This window comes from Garra rufa, chromosome 4 (assembly GCF_049309525.1).
Source record: "Garra rufa chromosome 4, GarRuf1.0, whole genome shotgun sequence".
Classification (NCBI taxonomy): Eukaryota; Metazoa; Chordata; class Actinopteri; order Cypriniformes; family Cyprinidae; genus Garra; species Garra rufa.
Genome location: NC_133364.1, coordinates 34,008,589 through 34,034,736, shown reverse-complemented (window position 1 = coordinate 34,034,736; position 26,148 = coordinate 34,008,589). Strand labels below are relative to the sequence as shown.

Below are 26,148 nucleotides of genomic sequence, written 5' to 3'. Positions count from 1 at the left end.
CATATAAGCCTAATATTTCGTCCTATGGAGTCCATTCATTTGCATTCGGAGATCGACACCTCTTGACTGGCGAGACGGCCGCGAGCGGAAACTCAAACAGTGAAAGTGAGTTGTTCAAAACCTTTCTTTTTATTAAACTCTGTGTTCACAAACAATGTTCTCAATGCTGGAGTTCATGTGTAGAGACCCAGGCGATACTTCGAGCAAAGTTTCATGGTGTGTTGAGCCTTATAGTGTTGTAAAAATATTGTTTTTGATGCGCTCAAAGTTATGCCCCTGTACTCCCATTCACTGGCCACTGACCACAAAACGAAATCACAGTCAATCTCGAAAACGGCTCGTTTGTCATAATTATGCTTTTAGATATATGTTCGTCTCGTTTACAGTAAAAAAAAAAAAAAAAAAAAAAAAAAAAAAACAGGCCAGGTTGCATTTTGGCAATAGTTATCCTTTAAGTACATTAGGGAAGTGCACTAAGTGTACTTAAATTGTATTTCAGTGCACTTTTTTCACAATTTGCATATTCTTTTAATATATTACTATTATGCTAAAAATTATTCTTAAATTAGTCATAAATATATTTAACTAAATATATTTTTTTAAATACAGATATAGTATGTTAAAAGCACATTTCAGTTCAATTTCATGGTGTCTCAAAATAGCACAGTTGAGTACACTTGGTATTAAGTTTATCTTAAAATATACTTAATAGTATTTTTAGTACATTAAGTACAAAATTAGTGTGCGAAAATAGAGCACTTTTAGTACAGTACTAAAAAGTATACTTAGTGTACTTAAAGTGTACTTTATCACACTTTTTTACATTTTGAATATTTTTTAAATATATTACTATTATACTTTATTCTTAAATATATTTATAAATGCTTAAAAGTAGGGTTCAAGTGTATTTCTAGTTGTAATTAAATATATATATTTTTAAATACAGATATAGTATGTTAAAAGCACATTTTAGTTCAATTTCACGGTGTCTTAAAATAGCACAGTTGAGTTCACTTAGATGGTATTAAGTTTATCTTAACATATACTTAATACTATTTTTTAGTACAATAAGTACAAAATTAGTGTGCAAAAATAGGGCATTTTTAGTACATTACTGAAAAGTGTACTAAGTATACTTAAATAAAGTGTATTTTAGTGCACTTTTTTTTACCTGGGACAACACACACACATTCCTCAAGGCAATAATGTTTTGTTAAAATTACCACACTCAAAATCAATTTAAGTGTTAGTGATAATAATGCATTCATATTAAGTGTACTTAAGTACAACTTTTGGGAAAATGTACTTCTGCTACAATACATAACTAATAGATTTTTAATAAAATCAATTTAATGTAAACTTAAAATTACCACACTCAAAATCAATTTAAGTGTTAGTGATAATAATGCATTCATATTAAGTGTACTTAAGTACAAATTTTGAGAAAATGTACTTCTACTACAATACATTACTAATATTTTTTTTATATATATTAACTTATTTTAAACTTAGGACTAGTATGTTAACAGTCTACTAAAAATCAACTAATGTTCTTTTTTTTAATAGTTTTATTTTCAAATGTAATATAAAGCGAAACATGTTGTATAAACAAACATTACAAACATTTTTCTTCAATAACAAGAGAAAGACCGAAACAGAAAGACAAACCAACACACACACACACACACACACACACACACACACACACACAAAAAAAAAAAAAAAAAAAAAAAGTCCTTTCAGTTATTTTGCAATAAGAGAAGGTAAACGCTCCAAAAAAGAGCCCCAAATTTTTTCAAAAGATTTTGGTTATTTTCTGACATTGAAAAGGATTTTCTCAGGGGTGCAATATGAAAGGAGTTCGTTGATCCAATGTTTTCTAGAAGGACAATGAGTCGACTTCCAGTTCACTAATATACATTTTTTTTCCCAGCTGTAAGTATGAAATATTTTTTATGATGAGACAAATCTAATGACTCAGTATCCCCTAATATCCAAACTCTAGGATCATAACTGAATATCAACTAATGTTTAAAGCATTTAAAGCACACTTTTGAAAAACACACTTATAAAAAGTCTTTTGTATGTTTTTTTTTCTCTGTAGTATACTTTATTTTAATACACTAAAAATCTATTTAAGTATAACTGGTATTTAGTTTACTTTTTTTCAAGTGTACTAAAGTCCTACTGAAGTATAAACATACTTTTAATTAGTATATTTATAGTGTATAACCATCACACTTTTATTTAACACAAAAAAATAACAATGTACTAAAAATGTATTTGTGGGTATTTAAGTGTATTTTCATTGCATTTAAGTATATTTTTTTCCACCTGGGAGATCAAGACTAAGGTTCTCGACTACTTTAATGACAAGTATACTGATCCTGAAAGAGATGAGCTACTCACCATGACTGCCTTTCTGGACCTAATATTCAAGACCATGTACATGTCCACTGAGAAGCTGGAGGACATTAAGGTAAGAGCTGCACTGGCAGAATCATCTCTTGCAGAGAATCAACCTGAAAGAGAGAGAGAAGCAGTCACTACTCCACTACCATCAGCCAAGAAGCTCAAGAAGAGCCTTGGTAGCTCCTTCAAGAAGACCAGCAGTGCATCTTCCTCACGTTCCCAGAAGCAGATCATTGAGCAAAAGCTGAACAGCTGCAGTCTGGTAATGGCACCAGACAGTGAGACTGATCGTTTGGAGTGGTGGCGATTTCATGGATCTAATTTCCCATGTGTGAGTTGTCTGGTAAAGTACTTATGCATCCCGGCCACAAGTTTGCTCTCTGAGAGGACATTCAGCACTTGGGGCAATGTCATCACATTTAGCAGGACAGGACTGAAGCCAGAAATGGTCAACAGGTTGTTGGTTGAGGCTTGAAAAGTTTACTTTGTAAAGCTTACAATGCATCATATACAGTGTAACATATTTAAGTTTGTATTAATGAACTTATTTTTCTGTGTAATCTGCTTTATCGCCTATGTACTATACAGTATTTTATTTAATTTTACATAATATAATACTTTAGGCCTACCTCATACTGTAGTTTTAAATGCTTAGTTTAAAAAAAAAATCATAAAAATGAAATTTCATAAAAAATATATAAATAAATACAAATAAACCGAATAAATAATAAAAATGTAATTTAAAAAAATATATATTTGTTTTAAAAGCTTAGTTTTAGGTTGGTTTTAAAAACTTAGTTCAGGCTTAGTTTTAAAAGCATTGTTGTAGCTTAGTTTTAAAATGTTTTATTTAGAAAGCATGAAAAAATAAAAATATATAAAAATTTATGTTTAATGAAAATATAAAAAATATAAACTGAGTATATAATAAAAAATATAATTGAATAAGAAAATATGTTTTAAAAGCATAGCTTAGTCTTAAAATAAATGTTTTAGTAAGAAGCAATAACAAATTATATATCTAAAAAAAATTGAAAAAATATATGTAAAAATTAAAATAAAGAATTAGATTTTAATAAAGCAAAATATTAGTTTTAAATGCATGGTTGTAGCTTAGTTTTAAAATATTTTTTTATTAAACTGAGTATATAATACAAAAGATATTTTAATAAAAAAAATATTAGTTTTAAAAGCATAGCTTAGTCTTAAAATACATGTTTTATTAATAACCAATAAAATGTAAAAAAAAAAAAATTATATCTTTAAAAAAATAAAAATAAATAAATACAATTAGAATTTAATAAAACAAATGATTAGATTTAAAAGCATGTAGTAGCTTAGTTTTAAAATAAATATTCTATTAGGAAGCAATAAAAGAATAAAGAATGTATATAAAAAATATTTTAAAAATATAAAAAATTGTATCTAATAAAATAATACAAATAAACTGAGTATATAATAAAAATTAGAATTAAATTATAAAAATATTGTTTTAAAAGCATGATTGTAGCTTAGTTTTAAAATAAATGTTTTTTTGGGAAGCAATGAAAAAAATATTAAAATTACTTAAGAAAAAATATACAAAAATGATATATATTACAAATATAAAAAATACAAAAACTATATATAATAAAAATTATTATATATTTTTATTATTCAATTAAAGAATAATTCAATATTTCCCAAAACAAATATTTGAAGCTTAAGCTTTCATTTCACAGTTGAAATGGCATAGATATATTTAGAATATCTACATAACATTATAACCACAAAAACATGGCCATAGCTTGCAAATTTCAAAACAGAGCATATGTACATATACATAGAGTCCAAACATCAGGGGAGTTCAAAGACCGTTATAAAGCTCAAAAGTAAAGCTGTATAGAATTTGAAAAAAATTATATGTGGAATATCAAAGCACTTTAGGACAGATATTTTAGCATACAAAGGAATACAGTCTTAAAAGTTGACTTTTCCCTTCCAATTCTGTAATTCCATCAATTGGGCACTATTACAAACAAGTTTCAACCAATCAGATAGCTGGCCTTAGCATGGGAAAAAAAACATGCTGTTCAAAAACTCAGTGTGCACTGTCTCCTATCTTCTAATCAACCTTTAGAACAGTAAAGAATACATCAACTCTGTCATCTATTTTAGATCAAAGATGTTTACATATAGTCCACAATACAAAATAATAGCTGAAATTATTAAAATAACCCCCTGCAAAAGTTTGGGAAACCTTAGTTTTTATTACTGTGTGTGGTTCTACGATTGTTTTTTTGTTTTGTAATGGTTGTTCATGAGTCTCTTGTTTGTTGTGAACAGTTAAACTGATCTTTTCTTCAGAAAAAATCTTTCAGGTCCTGCAGATTCTTCATTTTCCAGCATCTTTTACCTTTGAACCCTTTCCAACAATGACTGTATGATTCTGAGATCCATCTTTTCACTCTGAGGACAACTGAGGGACTCAAACACAACTATTAAAAAGGGTTCAAACACTCACTGATGCTCCAGAAGGGAACACGATGCTTTAAGATACGGGGGGTGAAAACTTTTTGAATTTGAAGATCAAGGTAAATTATACTTAATTTGTCTTCCGGGAAACATGCAAGTATCTTCTGTTGCTAACGAAAGGCAGTACTAAATGGAAAAAAATTATATTTCAGCAAAAGAAGAACAATTTGGACATCTTCATTTTGTTCAAAAGTTTACACCCCCCGGCTCTTAATAATGCATCGTGTTTCCTTCTGGAGCATCAGTGAGTGTTTGAACCTTTTCTAATAGTTGTGTTTGAGTCCCTCAGTTGTCCTGAGTGTGAAAAGATGGATCTCAGAATCATACAATCACTGCTGGAAAGGCTTCAAATATGCAAAAGATGCTGGAAAATTAAAAATCTGCAGGACCTGATGCATTTTTTCTGAAGAACAGTGCTCAGTTTAACTGTTCAGAACAAACAAGAGACTCGTGAACAACCATTACAAAACAAGAAAACAGTAGTACATAAAAAATAACATGCATTTTGTATGATCTCTCTTTTGTTAAAATTATTCACATTTTCACAGATTCTACAATGGATTCCCCAAACTTTTGCATACCACTGTAACACTAGCAAGTTTCTTGTGGAGAGACTGGACATTTGCTGACATTCTGCAGGTGATCAGAATAAACAGAGCTTATATAAAACTGGCCAACACCTGAAATACCTGACAAAATCTAAAGAGATTGTTTGTGCTGGACAAAAGCACAAATAACACTAGCACACTCACGCTAAAAGTTTCTTGTGGAGAGACTGGACCTTTGGTGACATTCTAAGGATGTCAAGCTCAAGAAACAGCTTCTGAAATACTTCAAACGTATATTTCAGTTTCAGTGGGTAACTTAAGTTGACTGCATAGATGACACCCATGAGCAGGAGGCAAGCGTTTGTCACACTTCCGCAGTCCTCCAGAATTTCTGTCCCCTTAACGATGACTGACACGTTCACGGGATCTTGGTTTTCCTGTGCCACATTGGGATGGATGACGATGATCTTCATCATGTGATTACTGCAGTCCTCTTTCAATGCTTCTTGGCTGACGTCCTGTGAAAACAAACAAACAAACCACAATTAGAAATATCTAGAATAGATTCCAAGTAAAAGAAAAATGTGTGAATAAAAACAAAAAAGTATTCTCAATTTAGTATACTCAAATCAAACAATATTCATATGGCACTTTTCATACGTAAAGTTACAGAACGTGCTTCACAGAGGCTCACCCTGAGACAAAGAAAGTCACTTTTGGGGGCCATCCAGTCTGAGAGGGGTCAACGCCCACGACCACAGGGAGTGCCAACACAGTGACCACCCTGGCCCTGGCAGACAAGAGGTTCCACACAGAGGTGCAGAGCCCTCCAGTCACCCAGGCTGGAGCTGTCCATGGGACGGCACTCGTGTTGGTAGACCAGAACTACTCCCAGTGTGGAAGGTCCCCATGGGGGAAACACTGCAGCTAAAAACTTCGGGATTAGATCAGTAAAATGGGTAATATATAAAGGTATAATCATATTAAATACTCTTTTGCTCATAAAATAAAGTTAATAAGTCAGAAAAAAAAGAGACAATAGGCAAGTTTAAAGTTTAAGGCAGATAAGATAAAGATTAAATATGATTTAAAAAATAAAGTGTAAGAGCATAAAGATTTAGGAAATCAGTTAAAAGCTTGATTAAAAATATTAATTCTCAGTCTTTTTTAAAAATCATCACAAGTGTAGAGAATCTTTGACCTTCAATATAATTTCACAAGTGAAGACCAGATTATAAGGCTAGACAATAATTATATAGTCATGATGATCATCAGATACCTGATAGTCTTTGATCAGCTCCTCTCCACTCTCTCCAAGATACTCAACTAAGCAACGGATGATGCTATTAAACACAAAAAGAAAATTGCCAAGTTAGCCAAGGAAGAAGACTACGAACATTTTAAAAATAAGTTTAATACATATTGCAAAATAATCACGAAATTGCATTATTTTGTCATAGGCTATTCGACTGGCAGTTATGTTAGCACCTGTTAAAAATTAAAAAAATCTAAACAGTTTTTCATTTGTTTGTGTTTGCGGCACGCCGTCCAAATGGGTGTCTATTAGGTCTGTAAATTTTTGAAACGCATGTGACTTGAGGCTGAGCTCTGATTGGCTTGTTTCAGATTGTCCTCGGGACGCAGAGCACAGCGCCCCAGACCCTCCCACTTTAGATCTTAGCCAATCAATCTTGTTTTTATATATTTTTTCCTCATGTGATTGGACCGTTCTCGACTGTCAAATATGTGCAATATCTTTTCTGAGATTAAAGTAAATTAGATTATATCTTTCACAAGCCGTTCAAATGAAGAAAAAAAAATACACTTACGACTTACGAATCATGGAGCTTGGATAGAGTTTGCTCGCTAGATGCGATGTAAGTCATGCCTTTTATCGTTTTCCCTGTTTGTTATTTCAAAGTCCTGTCACCGGAGCATTGTGGGCAACTAAGTTACACAGAAAGTAACGTAACTGAAACAGTGCATTTTAACTCGATCGTTGGGGTACAAGCACAATGGTTTATGTAAATGTCTTTTTTCAAGTAAATTGTGAGTGTTTATGTTAGTATTATTATAAGCACAATATTAAAATAGATTTATATAATATAGTGTTCCTTCTTTAATTGGACATACAAATTATTGTCAATACCATTATAATTAGGTCAAAACAATTAATGGTCTACAAGTATTTAGTATTTACAGTTTTTGCATAACAGTTACTTATATTGGACTAAGCGGCGACCCCTGAGTAGAAGGGAATAAGCCGAGGAGAGAGAAAGTTATTTATATTGGAATATATATATATATATATATATATATATATATATATATATATATATATAACTTTATGAAAATTAATTTATATGCAATGTTTCATTACAAATCAATTTATTTTCACTGTCTTTAAACTGAGATTTATCCTTTGGCTCCCTCGTGTGGATAACATTAGTATTATGGCCTTCATCTCTGAATCACAATAATATAAATGGCTAATATTTTTTGGATGATTACATATGTAAGACGTTAGTTAAGGCAGCAGACGTGTGTTGTTTAGGCGGCCGTCTAAGCTGTAAAGTGCTGTGGGAGATTCTGGACATACCTCCTGCCAGCAAAGTTAGTTAGCAAGTTAGCAGGAAAATACACTATTTGCTAACGCAGCAAGCGCCGCTGCTTTCAGTGCGGAGAAACTGACTTAAGTAGGCCAACAGGAACGTACAAAGTTTGTTTTGCTTAAAACTTACCTTCATGAATCCATATTCACTTCTTCCCGTTTCCATCAACAAGTCTGCCAACCGTCGAAATGTGGACCATGGACTATCTTGTCTGAGATGTCTGAGAAAGACCGCTCAAATGTGGGGAGTAGTTATGTCACGGTACCAAAATTTCAGTATTCGGTACCAATACCATTGAAAATCCACGGTTCTCGGTACCAATTTCGGTACCAATGCAAAACACAATAACATATTAATTGAGCAACACACAATTTTTTATTAATAAAGTTGAACAAAAATAAAATGTAAAAAAAAAAAAAAAAAAAACTGTGCCATTCTTTATACTTACATAAAATTTTGTTAAAAATTTTTCCACAGGTTAAAAAAGTATTTCAAGGATTGTATATAAATAAATTACAGGAATAAAAAATGTAAACAAGTTTCACCCAAAAGTTTTTGTCATATTTCTGCTTCTGCTGAAAAACATCTGTACTGTTGTCTGTTTTGGAGTTCGCTGGGGTCTTTCATGATTTTCCTCAATCTGCAGCTGTAAAAAGAAAATATAATATACTTAAGTAAAGCAGTGGGCTAAGTCTGACCAGATGCGACATTAGATCATTGACACCAGCAAAAAAATATGAATTTTCAGTAAATACCAAACCTCAGCTGTTATAATAAATTTCGATAAGATTACATATATTAAGACAAGTGTCTATCTGTCACGTATCTGGTCTATCCTGTCATTATGAACTCTTGCACCACATCATGGACTTCATTCCCCATAAGCCACTGCACTAATCTCTGCATTCACCTGGCCCTTGTTTCTCACTACACTGATTAGTTCTCACAGCTGCACCTCATCACTCTGACTGCATTTAAGCCACTCACACACACAGCCACCTTGCGAAGTCTTATTGTTCCTATGGTCATAATTCTAAGCGTGTTTCTCTGTATTGGATTATCTGTGTATGACTCTGGACTGTGTACCCCGTTGATGATTCCTGCTTCCTGCCATTGCAACCATTGCATGTTTATCGAACTGTTTCCCGGATTACCTACGTTGTTCCTGTTTTCTGGTGATTATTCTTGCCTGTCGACACTTCTCAATAAAGCCTTGCAAATGGATCCGCACGTCTCAGTCTGACCCTCTCTGTGACACTATCACAGATGAAAACTGCAGTATTAAAAACACTTTACAATTTTCATTTATTAGATAACATTGCCTAACAATAAACAGTAGTTACATGGCAATTATTCTTCGTGAGGTTAGGCTAATTTCAACATTTACTAATGCATAAAATCATGTTAATCTGTTAAACATGAACAAACATGAATTAATGTTGTAAAAATATATTGTTCACTTACTAAGTTTATATTAGATGATGCATGAATTTGATCTTATTGTAAAGTATTACCAAACTAAACAGGGGATAAAACGTGTTTTATTTGATTGTACTTTTATTTAATTCCAAACTGCATTCATATTTATTATTAAAAAGCTTTTTAAACCTGCTTGAGTTATCCAGCCAAGAATAAGAACGTTTTCTGACAGACTGATATTAAGGACATAAACATTGTTAACGACACATTTGTTCTTTCTCTAACACATATATTTTGGATACACAAGTCATTTGTGTAAAAAATAGTAAATACATCATGTCCTTATTTTTTTACTCTAATAAATGTTATAGGAGCGTTGTTTCAAATTCATTAAGGCCCAGCATATTAGCGTTAGCTGCGCTTATGCTAACGATTCACTACACAAACGGTGATGTTTATTTCAGTCTGACATTCAAATTAAAATATGCAGTAATGTTCGTGACAGAAGCTCTAAATATGAAATTAAAATGAAACTTACCTTGCTTGAACTCTTTCATTTGATCGCGGAGTCGGTCTTTGAGGTGTTTTGTCCTTTCGAGAGAACCTAGACGACATCTTTGCAAATAGTTTTTTGATGATCTATGATGTTCGCTTTGTTCAGCCGCAAATCCAAAATATTTGGAGTAAGTCTGGCTCTTGTTTGTCAACAAGTGGAGTCAGAGCCGCGGCATCAGCAGCACCACAGGTGCTTTAATGAAGAGAGCACAACTGCGCAGTCCGTGTGTGCGCACCTTTTGTATAGCGTATCAAGAACCGGGTTGACCGGATAGTCGGTACCACCGGTACTTAAGAAAACCAGGTACCGTAACGTTTAAATTTTTTTAGTACCGACTTGGTAGCGAAGTACCGGGACTTTTGACAACACTAGCTAACACTGTATTTTAATGTTTCTCCAAAAGGTAAACTATTATATTATAAGTAACTTTGCAAGTACGTGAACCTTCTACCTATAGCCCAACCTCAGCCTTAAGTCTACTAATACTCTAATTGTTAGTTGACATGCAGTTGGAAAGTTTCAGCTTATAGTTAATAAGACTAAGGGGACCATCAAAATAAAATGTAATATAATGTAAAAAATAAATGTAATATGATATAGTCCATTATAAATTAAGTAGATTTAATATGATGTCCATTGTGTGTTATAAATAATCATAATCGTAAAAGTTATAACCTCAAATACTCAAATATAATAATGTATTACAATTGTTTTTGATTATTCATGAGATGATATAACATATTATAAGTTTTTTTTTTTTTTTTTTTTTACAATGCGTTATGCATTCATTATAAATGCCTTATAAATACCCTTATAATGTATTATAAATAGGGGCTTCATAGAAAGGGGGTCATGAAATAGATATTTTTCTTTGAGGTCCACATAATTTTTCCCCAAATTTGTGAAGTTTTTACTAAACCACGACTTCATTAACGTTCTTGGAATGTTCCCAATAAACGTTCATAGAACGTTATATTTTTAATGAAATTTAGGTTGCCAGAACGTTGTAGGAATGTTATGCTAACCATAAAATAACGTTCTAGTAACATTAAACAAACTGGACATTTCCACGTTTTTGTAACATTCCAAATAACGTTAGCAAAACGTTCCCAGAACAAAAATTTGTTAGCGCAATTGTGATCAAAGCCGTTCAAAGCATTGTTGCGATGTATTCATTTTCAAACTCCAAAATTCGATTATTTTTATTTTTTTTTTAAACGTCATTACTTCATTTGAAAAAGTTAACACATGTATTTTACTGACAAAATGTTTTAGTTTGTTGTGTATATTTATTTAATTCGACCAGATAACATTTTAAGCTGTCATATGGTCGTGTTACAACGTGCCCCTCAGATGTTACAATTTACCCCACCTACGGGGCATGTTCTCACGTTTCACTTCCTTTCTTTTGAGGCAAATAACGAAAAACGTATACACTGTAAATATGAAACAAAGCAATATGTTTGTACTAGACAAGTGTGAAAATAACGTGGATAAAAAATTGTACTCTGAACCCCACGTGGATTTACATAAACCGCGAAATTCAAAAAGTGTTAGGTTGTGCCCCGCTCTCCCCTAATGCATGTATGCTAGATCCTATACCAGGGTGTTCAAACCTGATCCTGGTGTGCCAGTATCCTAGAGTGTAAACTGGCCGTTATACCACTTAGATATAACACTAATTCATTTTTAAAAAATCTAGATAATCTAATGACAGAGTTTAGGAAATCTAGATATAGAGTGGTCACAGACAAGGAAAAAAAGAAAAGGGGATAAATTCCCTACTCAACTGTCAGATGAAAATTGTATCACTAAATAATTCTTCTGAGGTTTTATTAAAGGGGCAATGCTGTTAGCCAGTCATAAAAGTGGGCTGTTACACTGACCTTTTAAATGGAAAACACCCAATGCCCAAGATTTATTGATGTTGTTTTAAAATATATGAAAACATTTTAACATGGATACTACTTGTGCAATTAGTTGATCAGGAGTTTCTAGCTATGCAGCCTTTCTCTCTGGTTTTAAGACAGCTGTACCTTCTATGGAACAGACATTTACTCATTTGAGCTAGTAATTATGGCTGTATTAGCCATTTATTTTCATTTACTGCTATTATAAAAATACATTTATATTAAGATTTATAATTCTACAGGTGACACAATTAATGTCCAACAACAAATATTTTAGCAAAATGTATGCTTTCCTCAGAATTAATGAGCTATTATTATATTGTTCTCCGTCTGTTTAGCCTGCAGCAGCGATCATTTACTTCTGTCTTCATTCCTGACTGAATGAGTATGTCCCAGCACTGGGGTTGCATGAGTTAATGCACTCTCAGGGCTGGGTTGAGACAGGAAGGGCATCCGGCGTAAAACGTGCCAAATCGGCTGTGCGGATCACTCTGCTGTGGCGACCCCTGATAAAAAAAGGAGCGAGCCGAAAGAGAGAGAGAGAGAGAGAGAGAGAGCTCTATGTTCCTTCCCCTTTTCAAAATTTTTCCCTCCTTTTTTGAAAAACTAGGCCCAGGGTTTCTGCAGATATGAACAAGTGAAATTTAAGACTTTTTAATACAACCTTATGTGAAATTTAAGACCGAAACCTGTAATGGAAATAGACATTATATTACATGCATACATTTAATATTTAATGTGTTTAATGTAAAAAGTAAACACAATTTCATGGCTGTCATAAATTAAATGTATTACTACGATATACAGTGAACTTTTCATATCAGCAGATACTATTCCACACAAAATATCCCCATAAAAGTACCACTAGAAATAGCTGAAGCAATATTTTCATCAGTGCTCTATTAGCTTTTACATCTTAAATCTGCATATTTGATTTACCTTTATAAAGGCCTTTTTTTTACTTTTGAAATGTATGCATTAACTTTGAAATTTATTTGATGAGTTTATCAATAAATCCTAAATGGCTGTTAGCAGTGAGATTACACAATTTACACTGCAAAATTAAAAGTGAGATTAATGTTTTAAATACATTTATTGATTTATAAATATATTAATCAGAAATGTTGGGTGTGGAGGCATACTTTTAAGCACACTAAACTACCAGCAGGTGGCGGTAAGTCACTTCATGAGCGAGTTATTTCAACTGATTCGAGCAAAACGCTGAATCATAGCAAAACGTTACTAGGAGAATGCTTCTGCTGCGATCCTTGCTTGGAACTATTTTCGTTGGTGAAACAGAACAAAACAGTAAATATTTTGTCTAATATGTAAGTAACTACTTGACTAACTACTTGTTTATTGAGCTACAATTAATGTAACATTTGTAATTGTGAGAATATTCAGCAAAAAGCTCACTTGGTTTATTACTGAACTATATCATGCTATAAATAAACTATACATTTTAAATTTTTACCTCAGTTTGTTTCTTTAGAGAGCTGTTACATTCATTCGTTTTAAAGTATGTCACAAATAGACCAGAAATGCACTATCCATTATCAATTTCTGTTTACGTTGAATGTATTAAAATATGAATCTTTTTTGCCTTTCGATGCTTCGCTAGTTGTTTTTGTCACTTCAGTTTTAATCAGGCAAAAACATTTTAAAAGTATCTCAAAGGCTGGCGGTCAGCTAGCTCGACCTATATTTATTATTATTATTGAGAACATTATATATAGAAAAAGGTATTTTGACCTGTATTCTGCTACTGCGATTCTGTCTGAAGACGCAATAACTTCCGCAGGGGGAGAAAAAAATCTACAGTTATTAGCAACTGGCCTTAGCCAAGCCCTATATTCAGTTTTTTCAAGCTAAGTATCGCTAAACTTGCACTTCCCCATAGCTAAAAAGTTAAATCCATTTTACTTCTGCGGTACAATCCGAGAGAGACTCGTGCCAATAACAGAAAGCTGATTGGGCTATAGACCTTTCTCACAACTTCCGTATTTTGCGCCGGAAATACGCATTTGCTGTGTAAACCTATTTCCGCCCCAGTATGCCGGTAACCAGTTAAACAACAAAGATGGCGAAAACATCGAGCAAGATTGTTTGTAACATCAAGACCACGACTGTTATATTGCTTTAATAAAGTTGTACATGTCCTCTATACTATCCATACATAACCTTATAACCCTAGTCCTCGGTCTAAGTGGACACACTAGTAATTTGTTAGCCTGACTGCTCTCTAACGTTAGCTACGTTACTTACCTTGAAAGTTATGGATAAACAGGACGTTCTAAAACGCTTAAAGTTTCTGTCAAACCTTACTTGGAACAAACACTAACTACTATCAAAAAGAACGAGCCCTTATTCCACAGATAATGTGAATTATATCACGTTAAGCGTTTTCTCCCCCAAATAAGCCCATTATAAGGAAACAGTTCAACGCGGTTTACGTATCTCAACAGCGACCAGGGAAAACCAAACTTCTGTTAAATTTTTACTTATAATAAACACTTGCTGCTCTCAAAAGAACGAGCTCTTATTCAGCATATAAAGTGATCGCCCCCCCATAGAAGTCCATTATAACAAACCATGTTAAGCTTTTTCCTTAATGGAGTTCTATAGGGAGAAAAGCGTGATATTATTCACTTTATACGCTGAATAATAGCTCATTCTTTTGACAGCAGAAAGTGTTTATTATAAGTGAAATTTAACAGAAGTTTGGTTTTCCCTGGTCGCTGTTGAGGTAAGTTAAACCACATTAAGCAGTTTCCTTACAACGGGCTTCTATGGGGGAGAAAACGCTTAACGTGATATTATTCACTTTATCTGTGGAATAAGGACTCGTTTTTTTTATAGTAGTTAGTGTTTGTTCCAAGTAAGGTATGACAGAAATTTGGGGTTTCCTGGTAGTTTTTTACGTACATTAAGCCACGTTAAGCGTTTTAGAACGTACCGGATAAACTCTTAGTAGAAAAATTTATATGTTCAGTACTTCCAAAAATTCTCAAGACTAACAATTACTCTGAACAACTTAAGGTCCAGGTCCAGTAATGTAAATGAATGTGCGTAATGGTAAAATTACAAACTGCACAAGTGTGTATGGTGTTCACCAGTGTAATTTATTCTGAGTTCGGATTAATAGTCTGTGCTGTAATGGCTTTATTTTATCTTGTCAGACTGATTGTGTTTTAAGAGCCAAACTTGCACCACAATATGGCAATACTCCACTTTTCAGAGGTTTAAAAGTGAGGCAAATGGATCATAAAGCACCTGTCAGTCATATTAGAGAAACAGCCAATGCAGGCACACACTGTTGACCCAATTATGCAGCATTGCCCATATGGAGGGCCACTAGAGGGGATGAACACAGAGGGTGGGCCGATTCACTGAACTAAGGCCAGTAACTTTGATCCCATTGCTGAAAAGGAAAAGTTCCTCTGTGATTCTTGACACCTGTAGCTTGTTTTAAGGAGTTGGATCATTCGTGCGCTATTGTAACTTCATGGCTGTTCAGTGGTGATGAAGTAAAATGCAGTGTGCTCTGGAGCGCGTGCATGTGTGCAGTGGATGGACATAACGATTGCGGGTGCGTGCGCAGCGGCTCCGGTTCGCTCTCCTCCGGCTCGACATGTTAAATTCAAGTACGTAAAAAAAAAACAGTACTCTTATTTAAAATTCTTTGTTTTATTGAATCCAGTCTTTCTGAACTCCTACATATTCATACCCAGTCAGCAAACAATTTTGGCCCAGATTTGGCATGCATCTGGCACAGCTGGCATTTATCCGGCACTGGCATACAGCATGTGGGCCAAACATGGCCCGAGTTTGGCAGAGATGGTACCGGTTTTAAGGCGGCACACAAGACCTGGGCCAGATGTCAAATGTAGTATTTGGCCCAGATGTCAAATATAGATATGTGGCCCACATAAGATTGGCCATATTTCACCCACATTTCAAATATTTTTTATATAAAATCCCAATGTTTTAATACACAAAGAAGTTTCCATCTTCATGTTTGCATTCTGGGTCTAATGCCTTGAAGTTAATCCAGGCAACAATGGAGATTTAATTATTTAAATTATGAAAATCAACTGTAATTGTTTGATTTCAGTTCATAAGTTGTTTTTTTTATGCCATGAATGTACACCAGTAGACTTTACTTTTCATAATTTATTAACATTTCTATAATGTGATTAAATCCTGCATTCAAAATTATAGCTAACCCTGGTGGATTAAAATGAAATTATGAAACTATTTATTTTCAACACCACACAACATTATTTAATCACAGTCAAAGTAACTATGAAATGTGCAACAGCAACAATACTAATGGCTTTATGGTTTTTAAACATTTAAAATTAAATGTATTGTTTTTACGTTTGTTTGTTTACTGGAAAAACTTTTACCCAGAAAAGAAACCTTATCAGAGCCCATCAGAGCAATTTTTTTTTCAAAAGGCGTTAATTGTCATTTGCAGTGCTTAATGGGATTGTAGTTTTATTTACCCACTTGGCTGTAACACACAGTCTCGTATTTTTGTCTTTTTGACAATTTTTATTTTTATTTTATTTCAGATCGAATGTTTTAAATGTTGTGATTCACGTTGTAGCTGGTTGTTATGATTTATGACTTATAACGCTTTAATTAACAAATCTTAAATAAGGAAAAGTGAATACAAATACTCCCGGAACCATATGTCTTTTCAAAAAAGCAGGCGGACGCTGCAGTCTTGCACAGACTTCTGAAACCAAAGCGGTAAGTGCGAACATATGCATATGTATCGTTGCAAGTTTACTATATTCTTCTTACATTTTGCTTCGGATTTATTAATTAATTGACGTTACACGCGAGTGCCCTTGTTTTAGCAGCACGTGAACGCAGTTTTAATCTACGTGTTGTAAATACAATAAACTATGACACTAATTTTACTCCTGAAAAAGTCAGTATTTTTCTTATGTCACTTAAATTTAATCGTCTTTGACAGATGATTAGGGTTATAATTAATTGTAATGGTATTTGTTGTTGGAGCCAATGTAACGTTATATATTAAATTACAGATAAAATTATGCATTTTTGTTGTACCAATGTTTTGGAATTTCATTAGTGGTGTATGTCATGTTGAAATTGAGTAAATGCTTGGAAAGGGGTATACATGTTTCTTTATTCTACTTCACCTTGAATGTAATTTATTTAAATTAAACTAAACTATTTATAAATGGGCATCAATAATCATTGTCAATACACTCCAAATGTTACAAGAGATTAATTGTTGTGCAAAAATTGGTATCACCTTTATAGTGACCAAAATGATTACAATAACCAGTTGTCATTGATGTTCAAAAGTGCCTGGAATGACACCCAAATCATTTCAAGTTTTATGTTTAAAATATGCAAACAAAAAGTAATTTGATTTGTTGTATGTTTAAACATAATCAATAATGTGCACATTTTAAATTACAACATGACTAACATTTTATCCAGCATATATGAAATGTTCTAAAAAGAATAGTTATAGATATTTTGTCTGCTTCATAGCCCCATAGGGCCAGAATTAATAGTAATATTTAAAATCACTGTTTTACTTTTTAAATTTCTTCTTTTTGTTATGCTACTTTTCCAGATGACTACAAGAAAGCTAGACGTAAACTACCTCTAGCTGTTGATCACACAGACATTGATCAGACCGATGGAAGGAACTCACCAATTTCAAAGAAAAAGAAAGTAGGGGTTTGGTTAGATTGTTTGTTTATATTAATGTTTCGCACCACATTTACAAATAAAAGTATATCTTGGAATTGGTAAATGTGTTAGACCTAAGAACATTCTTTTCCCCGGAGAAGATGATGATGATAATAATGAGACAGAAGAACGCCTGCATTAACCAAAATTTAAGAGAAGGGTAAAAAGCTTCTGCTTTTTAAAATAATAATGTATTTTATCACAGCAGATAAATGACCAAGAGATTTTGTACTTTTAAGCAGAATGTATTCCATACCTGATGCTCCAAATATTCCTAGACAGCACAACAAATTAGACCCTGGAAAGCCAAATTAGACCCTAAGCTCTTCCACAGTGTTCCTGACATCCCTAATGATGAGATGGAAGGCATTTAAGGAACCAAGTCAAAAACAAGTAAGAAGTGTCAGCTTTTTTTAATTACAGTGCATTTTATTACAGCTGTTAAAGGACTAAGATATTTTGTATGTTGCAGGAGGTATGCCTGGCATCATGTTCTCTCTGAGAGCTGTAAATCAAGCACTGAGGCCCTTTTAAGGCATGCCAACGTCGAGGTCAGAAGACCACCCCACAAACGTAGGGATATCCAGGGCACTCTGAACCTTCAAGGCTCCATGAGCCACACTACACCTGGGACATCCAGCAAACATCCAGTTACCAAAGTTGTGAGTATATTGTCTAGCCCTTTTCAGAATGCACTGATAGTGTGTCATGGGATTAGCCTCAGGATCATCTGATTTTGATTAATTCACATTGCCAGTGATTTTTGCAATCTGTGCATGCTCACACACACACACACACACACACACACACACATAAAAATTCTGTAAAGACATGTGACATCAGGATGTGACAAGTAATGTACAAATAAGTGTTGCGTCTTTTCCACTTTTATGTATATTCCACTTTTTTCCTCAATTCTTTGTGGAAAAAGTACACTATCACTGCTGTTTTTAATTTGATTATATAGTGCTTCATGGGACTGCAGTTATTTCTAAAGCCTTTAAGTACACAGTCTTGTACCTTTTGTCTTTTTGTCCAGTTTTCAAAAATGTTTTTTGTTGTGGAGATTGTCATCACAATTTTTTATCTCTCTCTTTATTTAAATGCTTAAAGCATGAATGCACTCTATAAGAGATTTAGAAAATGAAGGAGAGAGAGAATGTTTTATGTATATAGTACCTCAACACAAGCTCAAGGTTGCATAACAAAAACATACACTGAATTTAAAAGTAAAAATAAACAAAATCCCAAGTAGAATTAATCTATACATATTTCACACAGTCATTTTAAGCTAAGTGGTAGTGTGTTCCTGAGATGTGTAAAATTATCTTTTACCCATAGTAGACAGTCAGAATTTGGGCTATTTCAGACAATCTAAACGATGAAGGGCTGGGGGAAGTAAGAAACGATAATTAACTGGAAGATGGGTAGATGGTAAAAGACAATACAGAATGTTTGTCTAAAGGTCATTGGTTCAGTTTTTGTGGTAATATTGTATTTTATCCAATAGCCATGTTACCTGTTACCTGATGCAAAAGCTAATTATACACCATGTGTGCTTGTGTTTTTCAGCGGCTGTGAGGTGCAACTGTCTGACATCTGAGGCCAAAGAAAAATTAATTCATGCCATCATTAAAAGATGGCTATATCTCGCCCCAGACAGAGATGGTGGCCGAAAAGAGAGGATGAAGAATAGAGTGTGTGAGGAGAGTACGACTAGTTAACAGACTTTAGGAATGGATGTTCCAAGGCTCTGTTCAGAGTGCAACTTGTTCATTAACAGAATCATTAATGTTTCAGAGTCATTTGAAGAGTGCTACTTCCTGACCATAAACCTGGACGCTCAAGTGTTATGTGAAGTGAAACTCGATGAGTAGAAACATGGATGTTCAAGTGTATGTCAAGTAAATTTTGTTCCTAATCAGAAACATGGACAGTCAAGCTTTAGACAAAGCATGAAACTTCATGATCAGAAACATGGATGATCAAGTGTTACATTTAAAATATAACTTCATGAACTAAAACATGGCACAGAACTTCTACTTACTTCATTTGAACAACTTTAAAATGTCAGGTGTCAATGCTTTGATGTTAACATGATTAAACATTTGTTAAGAATACTGTCTTTGTTGTGATTATTTATCTAGGAGGTTATGGCTGACATGTGGAACCCATCTGGTCCAGCATATAGGACCGGAATAGAGCCAGCTATGGTCACACAGGTGGCAGAGATATTGATCTCTCATGGCCTTTTTATGGCCCATATTTTGGCTGCCAGGTTTAGTTCACCTGTAGATCAGGCTTAGGTGTGGCTCAGTTTTGGGCATTCTGGTTAAACACTGGTGTTGATATGGTTTACTTAAGGCTGTGTTTTGGTTCAAATGTTACATTTTGATCTGGCCCAATTCAGGGCCAGTTATAGTTAATTTACTTGGCTGAGACTTGGGCCAGTTATGGCCCATGTGTGGCCCTTGTCTGGAATCCAGACCTGGTCCAGTCATGTACCGTAATTCACTGCTGTATTTGGGCCAAGTAAAAGTGGATTGTGTGGCCCATCACTGGGCCAAACCAATTTTGCTATGTGGGTAGTTATCCCTTAAGAATATTAATGAGCATTTGACAATAATCATGTACATCTGCACCACCCCCATGAGATGGCTATCTTTTAAAAAAGAAAAAAAAGGCTTATCTTAGTATTTTTATCTTGTTTCTAGTCAAAATTTCTAAAAATTCTTAAATTAAGGCGAGACACTGCCAGTGAATAGGGTAAAAAAGACAACTAATAGTTATCGCCTTACTGACCCAGTTGATCGATTACATTGATAATATGAAATATGTGTTTATTTGCATACATTTCTAGTCCAGAAATCTAAACACTGGATGAAGTCAGTTTCAAAATTCTTGTTTAATTTTTTGACAGTGTCAAATGCTTTTACAGAGGGAATTTGGGGTATTTCATTTCATCACTCCATAATTCAGGAAAACACTTTGAACAGACAAAAAACATGTATTTCTTACCATTTTGGGGAGAAAATGTTGTATAAAATCAAGCTAATATGAACAAATCCCTCTGTAAAAACCTTCAGGATATAGACAGAATACAAATGTAAAGTGTGGTGTGTGTAAGTGCTGCTGAAGTGGAGATTTATGGCTCAGTGTTGGAGAAAAAAACTCTTGGCCTTAAAAATATGTATTGTAATTGAAATCTATTGATACAAATAGATAAAGTGCTATAAAAGAAACACTTATCAGTGATGTTTGGCTGTTTTCTGAAAAAACACAAAGGCCTAAATCTCAAACTTCACAGCTGCATGAAAAAACAGCGTTTTTGCCCGTAAGATGCAGCCACTGTTGTTCAAGAACATCCAATCAAATGTGAAGTTAAAGTTAATTAGTCAGAGCAGCTGTAATGGTTCTTGATTAAAGGGGGTGTGGTTGATAACGACTATTCATTTGCAGAGTATAAATAGCAGTTCAAGGCCTCCTGAAACTATGCTCAGTTGTTTAGTAATGGCAGGAAAGTGGCATTTATGTTATTTCCAAACACTATGTGTTTTGGCTTGTTCTTTTTGCAGTGCTCTTCCTCAAATGGGTTTCCCAGCTCAGAATCCTCAAGCTCTGATGTTCCAGCCGTCTGACCATCGGTTTAAACAGTCAGCTCAACAACAATCTGCTCAGCAGGTTCCTCAGAAGTTTCAGCTTCAGCAGCCGGTGAAGGCTGAGCCTGTTGACAAATGTGCTGTAGCTGATTATGAGCAGATCCAATGTGGACAACCTGGTATCAGTGGTGCTGAGTGTGAGGCTATCAACTGCTGCTTTAACGGACAACAGTGTTACTATGGGAAAGCAGGTAAGGGTTTCGAATCTGATGAAATTTGGTTAATGTTTGTTACCCACATTAATCTACTCTTGTATGTCATTCCAGTGACTGTCCAGTGTATTAGAGATGGTCAGTTTGTGGTAGTGGTGGCTAGAGATGTTACGCTGCCTCGACTGAGTCTGGATTCGGTCCGTCTAGTGGGTGGAAGTGAACCACCTTGCGCTCCTGTGGACTCTACACCTTTCTTTGCTATATACCAGTTCCCTGTCACCGCATGTGGCACGAGTATGATGGTGAGAAGAATGCTTCTGGCTTTATTCTGCATGGCTTATGATGGGCTGGATGCCAACAGTGTTCATATTTGCAGGAGGACAGTGGATATGTGGTGTATGAAAACAGAATGACCTCCTCGTATGAAGTAGGCGTTGGTCCGTTTGGTTCCATCACGAGAGACAGCCATTTTGAGTAGGTGACTCATACCCTTTATCTTAAGTACCATCTCTGACAAACTCAAGTTGACCGTTTGTTGTCCAGGCTTCTCTTCCAGTGTAGGTACTCTGGTACTGCTGTGGAAGCTCTGGTTGTGGAGGTCAACAGTGTTCCTGCACCTCCACCAGTAGCTGCTCCTGGACCTCTCAGAGTGGAGCTTAGACTGGCCAATGGCCAATGTGTCACCAAAGGTTGCGCAGAAGGTAAGACTTGTCTTCAGTCTTAAAGTCCAGGTTGCAGTGGACTGTGGTTAAACCCCAGTGTTCCTCAGGGGATGAGGCCTACACGTCCTACTACGGTGCTGCTGATTATCCCGTCACGAAAGTCCTGCGAGAGCCTGTGTATGTTGAGGTGCGCATTCTGGAGAGGACTGACCCCAACCTTGTCCTGATGCTGGGACGTTGTTGGGCGACATCAACCCCCAGTCCACTCAGTCTACCCCAGTGGGATCTTCTGATTGATGGGTGAGTCTACTGACAGTCTTTATCCAGCTAGTCTGCTGTGAGGAACTCTCTAACTGCCTCTTTCCTCTTCAGATGCCCTTACTATGATGACCGTTACCTGACCGCACTGGTTCCAGTGACTAGAGCGTCTGGTCTTCAGTTCCCAACCCACTACAAGCGCTTCGTTGTCAAGATGTTCACATTTGTTGATCCAGCATCACTGGCTCCTCTGCAGGAAACTGTATGCTCTCAGCTCTTCCTGAACCCCTAATATTACTCTTTAATGGATTCTATGGCTTAACCCTTTTCTCTTTCAGATCTTCATCCATTGCAGTACGGCGGTGTGCCATCCCTATTCTGGCTCCTGTGAGCAAAGCTGTGGCAGGAAGAGTAAGTGCACGAAGTAACTATTTCCACTTGATTTGTGACTTCGTGGCCTTTCTCACTATTTCTCCTTTTTAGGAAGAGATGTTGCTGTGAGGACCTCCACTATTGGACAAACTGTTTCCAGTGGAGAAGTGAGCTTGGTTGTATGATTTGAGTTGTCTTTTAATAAACCATGTAGAACCTTACACTGTCTCAGTGTTTCATGCCAAGCTACCTAAAGTTGCTTGTTTATTTGCTATGTTAAGATCAATTGTGACTCCAAATCTACCTTCAGTCATTTGGTGCATCAACCATTGGACCTGTTTTGGTTCACAAAATTTGTGTTCTCAAAAGATCTAATAGACACCCTTCCCTTAAGATCTGGTTCAGTTAGGGTGACCAGATGAGATTGGTTGAAATTTGGGACGGGGGGGTGTAATAAAGATGATGACTTTCATGTTTTTATTAATATAAGTAGCCTACATATAATATAGAAGTAATGTTAGGCATTTTTATACTTCAAACTGAAGTTAATGAACCAGTCATATTTTTATTAACATTTACATATGCATATAAATTGATATAGCCTAATACGTAGGCTATAGAAGTATTATTTTAAACACGGTGCCTCGCCCTCGACCGGTCTGACTTCTTCACACGACTTCTGTCTGCACTTTCAACTGTCCTAACGGCTGCTGCAACTTGCGCTCTCTTCATCTACTCTATAAAGCAAAAAGGTCGTATTGTCTCTGTGCATATAGCCTAGATAAATTAATAGAAACAATAACTTTAAATTCACACTTGAGCTATATAGCCTACCGAGGTTGTGGAGGCTCGACATCAGCATATTTTGAAGAGCTTTTCACTGTTGCCAGCACTCCCGTCTTTCCCAGGATGTATTTATGGAACTCTGCACAAGTCAATAAATTCATTTTTACTTTGATTTCGCTGCAGACCAGTTTAATTTTCGGGACAATTAGAGCGGGATTCGGGACAGCAGCTTAGATTTTGGGACATCTGGTCACCCTATTTATATCCTTTATCCAATTTGTTCCTCTTTGTGATGGAGTTTTCCTCCACAACTCTTATCAGGTCGGCAAAAGTTATCTTTGGCAAACCAGTCAGGGAAGTTGTGTAGACTCTCCATTTTAAATTACCCAGCTTTCTGCTGTGTTGACATTACACAGGAAGTCTGCATACCCTGCGATTGCGTATTTCCGGTTTCTGTGAAAAAGGTCTATTGCATGTTGGTCTCATTTGTAGTTTAAATACAGCAAATTATATTTGGAATAGTGAAATAAAGAACTACAACACCACGGAAACAAAAAAAAAGAGAATTTAAAAGAGTTTCAGAGGTAGCGTTACATGGACATCGGAAAAATAAGACCTGTGTGAAATTATTTAAGACCTAGAACAGCGAATTTAAGACTTTTTAAAGCCTAAAATTTAGATTTTTAAAATTTAGACTTTTTAAGACCCCGTGGAAACCCTGTAAATAAGTAAATAAATGTAGACATAATGCAGAAATAAATACAAAATTAAGTAAATATTAAATGAACATGGAAAGAAACCATTGTGGACATAAACATTGTCAGAAATGAATAAATGAATAAACTGGTGATTGAGGAGAGATCCCCCATATGATTGTAAAGCGCTTTGGGTGCACGGCAATACACAATTAAAGCGCTATATAAATGCATCATTCATTCATTCATAAATGAATAAATGAAAGAATGAATGAATGCATTTTGGAAAAATAAAAAAAATGAATAATAAATTAAAATTATAAATCACCATTTGTAAATTATTGTAAAATAATAGTTTTATCATTTTAATCTTTATATATACTTTAATATGTATTTCACCAAGAAAAAAAATTCTTAATATCATTGACATACATTTTATAGTTCACATGTGTTTCCCTGTAAATATCTTTGCACTCTTTGGATTGTAGACACAGAAACGCGTGAACAGGACTTTTATTTTTGATCTGGTTGTGTGACGTCATGAGGCTGCGGTGTATGGTTTCAGCGGAAGAAAGGTTTGTAGTCTTAATGATTTAAAGTGCTTAAATTCATACGCGTTCAGGCTTATATGGTTTACAGGCGATTTAAACTGTATAACTACTGCGTGTAACATTGTAATATTTGATCTAATAATGAACGTTATTTTGAGAGAGTAAAGCACATCCACAGATCAGTCTGATTTCTCTCTCTGTTAGTGATTCAGATCAGAAACACGAATTACAAACACCGAGTCAATTGAATCGGTTGATTCACAAAATGATTCACTGTTTCGAATCGCCGCTCGCTGAGAGACCTGGGGCTCGTTCTTCGTACGTTGCTTAAAACATCCGAGATCAAATGAGACATCCAAGATTATATCATCGGGCTAATCATGATCCGGCTAACTGGGTTCTTCGAACACACCAGAGGGGTATTGCACAAAAGTAGAATTAAGAAAGCCAGGATAACAGAACAGTCGCGGCTTGACCTAGTTTAATCAGTGCATCCTGGCTTAATCCGTTGCACGTTTGCTGAGCCAGGATGAGAACGCGCGGATATGTTAAGCCAGGTGTATATAGTTTGAATAAATGCGCGTTCATGGTATTCTTAAAAAGATCACGAAATCGATCACAGAATCACCGATGCAAATATGGACAAAACCCGTGCGGCATACTTTTCTCCTAATGAGCAACAGCTTCTTATGGAAACTTATGAAGAAGTGAAACATATAATATGTAAAAAAGGCAACACAGCTGCTGTAATAAAGCAAAGAGAGAATGCCTGGCAAACAATAGCGGACCGATTGAATGCGTAAGTAGTCCAAATAACCAGTGCTCCACTGAAACCCTCATAATTACAATTCAAGGAGTTACTTGTCATTTAAAAAAAATAATTGTATACTTTGCCTTAAATGTGTCCAGTGGACATGCATTTAACATGAAGAATAATTGCAAACACTAACCCACTATGTGCATCTATTTGATATATTTAGTTTATTTTATGTCTCTAATCTGTTTAATCCTTTTACTCTTATCTATTTGTATGTAGGTTTTGTTTCTAATTGATTTGATGTAATCTATAATCAGATAATTTGCTCTATTTTTATCCATCTAATCTATTTTATCATTTGTATCTATCTATTCCTCTTAAAGAACGAACATGTCTGGCCAAAAAAGGACTTGGCAGCAAGTCAAGATTAAATACAAGAATATTTTGCAGGCTGGTAAGTGACTTGTTTGCTGAGAACATAGGTGACATGTTTGCTGACATTTTATTATCTGTGCTGATTTTAGCCATTAAAAAAAAAAGTCA

At 34.8% G+C, this 26,148-nt stretch overlaps 1 protein-coding gene and 1 long non-coding RNA gene across 2 annotated transcripts; both read left to right on the top strand.

Annotated features, from left to right (window-relative positions):
- The first annotated feature begins 17,913 nt into the window (after positions 1–17,913).
- Positions 17,914–20,178, top strand: LOC141333933 (uncharacterized). The gene is made up of 3 exons (XR_012355443.1): positions 17,914–18,106; positions 18,186–18,375; positions 19,286–20,178. It is a non-coding gene; the product is annotated as an uncharacterized lncRNA (long non-coding RNA).
- A 1,123-nt stretch (positions 20,179–21,301) lies between these two features.
- LOC141332892 (zona pellucida sperm-binding protein 4-like) lies at positions 21,302–23,001 on the top strand. The gene is made up of 8 exons (XM_073837854.1): positions 21,302–21,563; positions 21,639–21,826; positions 21,901–21,998; positions 22,068–22,225; positions 22,294–22,486; positions 22,559–22,706; positions 22,783–22,855; positions 22,928–23,001. The coding sequence occupies exons 1-8, from the start codon at positions 21,302–21,304 to the stop codon at positions 22,999–23,001; spliced, it is 1,194 nt and encodes a 397-aa protein (XP_073693955.1).
- The last annotated feature ends 3,147 nt before the right edge of the window (positions 23,002–26,148 follow it).